This window comes from Clupea harengus, chromosome 23 (assembly GCF_900700415.2).
Source record: "Clupea harengus chromosome 23, Ch_v2.0.2, whole genome shotgun sequence".
NCBI lineage: Eukaryota > Metazoa > Chordata > Actinopteri > Clupeiformes > Clupeidae > Clupea > Clupea harengus.
Window position 1 is genome coordinate 5,814,492 of NC_045174.1, and position 6,815 is coordinate 5,821,306.

Consider the following 6,815-nt stretch of genomic DNA (forward strand, 5'->3'; position numbering starts at 1 on the left):
AAACAGCTCTTTGAAATAGTTCTGGTGTGTGGCTAGTGTAGTAAATGGGACGGCGAGTAGGCTATTGTTTGTGTAGTGACTTTGTAAAGTGACTTTTTGTTAGTCTACGCCCTAAAGTGCGTAGTCATTGTTGTTAACGGAGAGGGCATGAGCAAATCAGCAAACCAACAATACAGTGAAATTGCATTCACTTAGTCACATATAGTCTTTATTACAGACGAAATTCGTAGCCTACAGTGAGCAACAGCATCGAAGAATGAATATGAAGTCACCTCTGAGTCACATTTAGCAAGTTTTCACATCACCAGGCCACTTTGTTAATAATCCCGTCCTAAATTAAGAGGACTCTCCGACGTTTCTCTTTTTAGTCTTCAAACGGACATTAATATGCACTACACCGAAGCCCTGCGGAGATAACTTTCTTGAACAATTAATAATCATTACACCATAAAATATCAAATTAAGGAAAAACACCACAGGGGATGTGTGGCCAAGCCACAGTCCTTCCTGTCATGTATTGGATGGTGGTTGCAATTAACAATTCCATTTTTAATTTAGTGTTCTCTCTCTCTCTCTCTCTCTCTCTCTCTCTTTCCATCTTGCAATGCACCAACTGCTCTGATTGCTTCTTTAGGACATGGTTTCATACTTGGGAAAGCAGTTGGTTGGGTTGGTTGCCAGTCTTCTCCCTGAAAACTCAGAGGACAACACTACAGCCTACATCATTAGTGCACACCAGCAACCTCATGTTTATTCACACTCATATCCATGAGTTTAATTGCAATTCAGAAGGTGCTCTGACACTTGTCTGTGATGGGGGAGGAAGAGCTTTTGGATGGAGTAGCAGTCTTGTCCATCTGTGAAATCACCAGCCACCGATGTTGTATCATACTGTGATGGTTGATTAAGGACATGTATTAAACAGCATGACATTAAAGGTGCAAACAGATAATCATATCACTCATTTCGGGAGAAAAAAAAATGTTTCTGGACTTGCATGTTTAACATTTGATGTTTGTTTCTGTTTGATTTTTAGGTGATTATTTTCAAAGCTAGATTCCATCAGATATTAAACGGAAAAAACAGACCAAACAGTCTTAATAGGATTGCAATTAAGGAGACAAGCAATTGATAGGGCGCCATCTGACTATAATTCTATCAACCAGCACCAGTGAATATATGCATTCCCCAGTAGCTGGGAAGATGTGGGGGGAAACTGTATGTCATGTCCCCCGACAACTGATGCTATTAGACTCAGCAGGGGGCGCTGTTGCTCTGAACCTTTTTGTTATTATTACAGAACGGTGAATCGATCTAAAAAAGTTTATGTTCGGCTGCAATGATGGTTATTATGTTCAAAGGTTTGCATACAAATACATACATACATATAAATAATACTAATATCAAACTACATTGGCCTGTGTTTGTGTGTGTGTGTGTGTGTGTGTGTGTGTGTGTGTGTGTGTGTGTGTGTGTGTGTGTGTGTGTGTGTGTGTGTGTGTGTGTGTGTGTGTGTGTGTGTGTGTGTGTGTGTGTGTGTACATTTACAACCTGTTGGCTGATTATTGTGCAATTGTCCATACACCAAACATTATGCGATTCAAATATTATTCATTTAAAATTGATTAATTGGGTAATAAGTATTTTATCTTACCAGACAGACAGGTTATTGACCTACAAAATGTTGCTGTATGCTCCAACTACAAAAGTGATTCTTCCTCTGATTTAATCTATATTTTATTTTACAAAAATCTATTCATTTTTTTCGACTAATATCACTGTGCTGATTCACTTAGTCACATTTCCGTATGTGGTGTATGTTTAGCATCTAAAGTGATTCTGATTATAATTCTGATGTTTCCTTTTTAGAATAAATAGGGAAACATTCAGTTAGATTTGACTACACAGCAGCACAACACTGCTTTTGGCAATGTCCCCTGAACTTCTGTTGTCCCTCTTTTCATTTGTACCTCTTGGCCTTTGGGCTTGCTTTGGACATCATGTGTGTCACCCTGACGGCAGTAAAAAAAAACAAGCAGAAGTCTTTATCTAGCCTACCGCATAGCCATTCATCAATGTATCTCAGGAATCACATGTCTTTGGAATAAGCTCCAGTACAGCCAGCCTTGGTTTACCAGCAACCACAAGATAAGCCTGGAAGATGTAGTGTCATAAGGCTGCTCACGACAAAGGGGCTCTCTGAAGATGAGTTTGAGCAACACCGCTAACTAAGATATGTTATTCTGATAGTTCTTCCAGTATGATCTGTGGTGAAGTTATTATTTCTTTAAGATTCTGCTGTATTTGCTACTACTTTTGCCCTTTTGCATAGCTGTTCTGATAGATTTTTAATGAATTTATCGGTACCCATGCAGAATTCAAATGTGTAACTGATATTTGCCAAATTTGGCATGTTTTTACAGTGGGTTCTCTGAGTTCTTACTCACTTTATGTTTTATGTTTCTCTTGTTATGACAGCGCCCATATTATGCTTTAATAAACATATTTGACCTCAAAATCTCAACTGTGTTTTAAGGTCATCCCAAGCATACAGCAACCTGATGACACAAATGTCATGGGTTTTGTCCTTAAGGCTAGAAAACTGCTTTGCTTGAGATAAACACACACATACACAACCACACACACATACGCCTTCTTTTTCTTTCAGCTGGATGTTCAGCTCCTCTGTAACTCCTTTGTTCATTGAGAGCAACTCTCAGTCGTATTCATGCTTGACTGGAGACAGTACCACCACCACTGGTACGTCTCTTAGTCCAAAACTTCACAACAGAGATGTAACTCTACACAATTGCAAGGAAAAGGAATGCTGGGTTTCTGAGCTATGTAGCTTATTCTTTTCAGAAAGTGGATTTTTTTTATGGATTATCTCCTAAAACAAATATTTGGATTATCAAGAGGTAAAGGTAAATACACTGCATTGTGTGTTCATTTTTTTAAACAGTCTTAGCCTTGTAGTGTGTTAATACATCCACTATGTTTTTGAAACATGTAGAGCTTTAAACATGTGAACTTTATATACTGTTTCAGTGAATATGTACCACAGAATAAGGGGACATATTTAACTTATATCACAATACCAATATATAACTTATTGTTTTCCTTTTTTCTTGTCAGCTTTTACTGAGGTGTCTAAGAGACGGTGCATTTGTGTCTTTCCTCGTGACGAGGGCAGTCGTGTGTCCCCTGAGTAGTGGTCGGGTGTCCTCAGCCATAATGGAGGCACTGAAACCTGAGCACGTCAGGCGCAGGAGCTGCACCAGCCGCCGGACGCCAACCCCACCCCATACAGGAGGCAGCCGAGACCTGGCTCACACTGACCACCTGTTCAGAGCCCCAGACTGGAGGAGGAGGGCTGGGGAGTGGACCAACTGGGAAGGCCTGGAGGAGGAAAAGAAGGAGAGTGGGGTTTCTCCTCATCGACAGCAGACACCCCGAACACAGCATGCCCGCAGGCCTGCAAGTTGCATCGAGGGGGGCAATAGAATGGATCGCTGGCTGCAGGAGCTGGAGGAGATGCAGAGGAGACGCAACTCAAGTGTTGGCGTTGGTGGTGGACTTCGTGGCTATTCCAGCGGCGCTGGTGTCCCTGTTGCGCCGCCTCTATCAGACCGCACCGTGTCCATGCCTGTGCTTCAGAACCATCCGGCAGCGGGTCGATTCATTCGCCACACCGACTCCCAATCGTCACTTTGCAGTGAGGACTTACCACTCAGCCTCACAGCCAGCTCGAGTGCAACCCCGCTGGGAAGTGATGAGTCGCTCTGGCCCCTGGACGATACCGGCAGCAGTGAGAGGGTCTGTATCAGACAGACACCCAGAGCAGAGTACACCAGTATGAGCTCCCTGACCTCGGTCAAGATCAGATGGCTTCCCATTCAGAGGAGGCTGGTTGTGAACGATGCTCCTAGCCACACCAATCGCCCTCATGGAACAACCCAGAACAACCCCTGCCAGGTAAAACTCATATTTGTCCACTTTGTGGTTATCCCTCATTGAGATGTCTTCCTATGTCCTATGGAAATATTCTTGCATTTATATTTGACGTGCTATTTGTCAATCTCTGAGAATTTCTGAAACTGAAATGTGGTATTTGTCATCCTGCCAAACATTTAAATATATATAACTATACGTACTGTGATCACTGAACACTCACTAATATTGGCAACTAGTAATAGTGTTTCTCGTTTCAATACTTTTCCATTTTTTAATACATTGTACTATTTTATGCACAGTGCATATTGACTCCCAGTGAATAATCTATGTGAGTGCAACAATAATATCATTACAATGGAATGATGAACTGCCAGGACTCTTGTTTGTTTGTAAGTACCTTAACCCATGTGACAAATTGCATAGAGGGGGATGGCTGCTCCCAAAATTGATCCTCCTCAAAGCCACCATTGTTTTTCTTTCCCCCAAGCTATTTTCTCGGCAGCCTTGTTACTCTCGAATGATTGTGTGTGTGTGTGTGTATTTGTGTGTGTGTGTGTGTGTGTGTGTGTGTGTGTGCGTGTGTGTGTGTGTGTGTGTGTGTGCTTAAAAACCCTCTGTTGCTAGCATCTGTTGGGAGCAATTTCCTCATTCCAAAATAAAAGCACAAGGACAGACAGCATCAGATTTACGTACCTCTGTCTTCACAGAGAGAGGGCCTGAACCAATCACGCAGTGCTACTGGAGCCTGAAAGAGAAAGAGAGAGAGAGAGAGAGAGAGAGAGAGAGAGAGAGAGAGAGATGGAGAAAGGAAAGAGAATTGGGGAGAGTTAGACAGTGAAAGAGTTATCACCTCTGTCAGAATCATGTGTGATGGACCGATCCCTTGCCCGACCCAATACAAGAGGAACAGAGATAAGACATTAGTCAAGGACCTGATGGTGGATCCAGATAGGGTCCGAGCAGACCCCCCCCCCTCCCCCGGAGAACAGCTTACTCTGCAAGAATCCAGCTCTTCCTCAAGCAGGTTTATAGCCCATCAAGAGCAATCCTAGCTGTAGGGCTAAACAACTCTGGTTTGAGGGTGAGAGAATGAGGCAATGCGCTTCAGCATTTGCTTAATGCAGTGAGACCCCTCTGCGCTGAGAAATACTGTTGCCATTGAGAGTGGCCTTCTCCATCAGGATGCTGCAGACTGGATGTGTAGTTTAAGGCTTAAGGCAAGAAAAACAGGAGTCAAGCCCTACCTTCCTGCGATATACTTTAAAAGATGAAGAATTTGTGGTATTGATTTAGTCCATGCTTACAGACAGAGCATAGACATTTTTTTCATTTCCCATCACTTTTCATTATTAAACAAACCAAATAAACCAAAGATTGTAGAGGACCAAAACAGCTTTTTTCCATCCAAATATGATATTGGCTGCTAGAGTTTGTCTGTAACTATGGTTCCATTTCTTCTTCCTAGCAGACAGCTTTTTTGTACTGAGGAGCAGCTCTTCAAATGAGCATATGAAAGAAAACGAGTGGGTCACAATATCATGTCCAGCCTGTTTGTGCCAGAAAGGATGGAGAGAATAAATCAACATGTCTACAAACTGCTTTCCCTTTCTTCCCCTTGTTTGTAATTCAGGTCAAAATGAAGCCTCCTATCACACCCGTCTTCACTAAAAGTGCTGTGAAGTCAAATGGCTTTGGACACCTGGGTATGTATCTCCTGCATCCTTTTAGCATTTGCATAAGAAGTGAATATCCTGCATGGATTAAACTGAATCATATATATATACAGTATATATACAGTATATATTAGTCAAATATATCAGAGTATAACTACATGTATAGTAGGCCTATGCATCATTCAAATCATTTGCAGTATGTTTCCCACCTTTGACTGTCTGCCAGTTACACAGGCTTTGCATTCGCAAACATATGTTAGGGGATTCCTCCTACCTCAAACATATGCAAAAGACAGAGGTTCTCAGATGCACCACACTGATTGTCTGTTTCCCCTGCAGAGATATTTGGGGAGGCAGACATGGAGAGTAATTTGCAGGGAGAGAGAGAGGGGGTGAAAGTAGAAATAGCTGGCATGTAGCTTTCATCTCTCTCACCTGTTTAGCTGTGTTGTGACATGGTCGACGTGAGCCTTCTCTCTGCAGGTGGTGGCTGAGTGCTCTCCGCTGCTCTTCTGCCGCTTTACATGCTGATTACTATGCTGATGGCAACGCTGTTTTTCACACAGGCTCACACACAGACACACACACACACACACACAGGCACACACACACCCACACACACTCAGGCACACACAAACACACACACACACACAGAGAGAGATATCTCACTCATTACACTGCTATCATTTCTGTGCTGTGTTTGTGTGTGTGTGTCAGTGTGTGTTTCTGACCCAGATACCCTGCTACGTTTTTGGAGTCGAGAGGCGATTCTCTCTCAATCTGAAAAGTTATGACATTCTGTGTGGCTTCATGTTTGCCAAAAGTTGCCAGACAAACAAAAGAAGTCCCTACTCCTAAAATGCGACTAGCGAACTATAATGTGCCCATTAAGCCCTGACTGCTGTGTTAAACACTCAGACAGTGAAGTTTGTTTCCATCACACTCATCTGGCTTGAAGTATCCTTCAAAACTGAAAATGTATAAAAGCAAATCTGAAGCTAATGTTAATGTTTCACCGTCTTTCCAGATTTTTAGATGACATTGCAATGACAGTCGGTAGCAGAAGAACGTTTGCCTGCCAGTCTCACATAAATTATTTCTATGTGTGTTTGTTTCGCTGTTAGTATACAGCAAATACAACATTTAATTCAGTTGCTTCCTATACCATATGCAAGGTACATTTGTGTT

The 6,815-nt window shown here is 42.3% G+C and overlaps 1 protein-coding gene across 1 annotated transcript in view; it reads left to right on the plus strand.

Annotated features, from left to right (window-relative positions):
- Window positions 1-2,754: 2,754 nt before the first annotated feature.
- c23h10orf90 (chromosome 23 C10orf90 homolog) overlaps window positions 2,755-6,815 on the plus strand; it is a 19,645-nt gene continuing 15,584 nt past the window's right edge. The window contains exons 1-3 of the mRNA XM_031561451.1: window positions 2,755-2,924; window positions 3,136-3,975; window positions 5,585-5,657. Coding sequence (XP_031417311.1) covers window positions 3,235-3,975; window positions 5,585-5,657 — 814 coding nt within the window. The 5' untranslated portion in view covers window positions 2,755-2,924; window positions 3,136-3,234. The remainder of the gene's footprint in view (window positions 2,925-3,135; window positions 3,976-5,584; window positions 5,658-6,815) is intronic.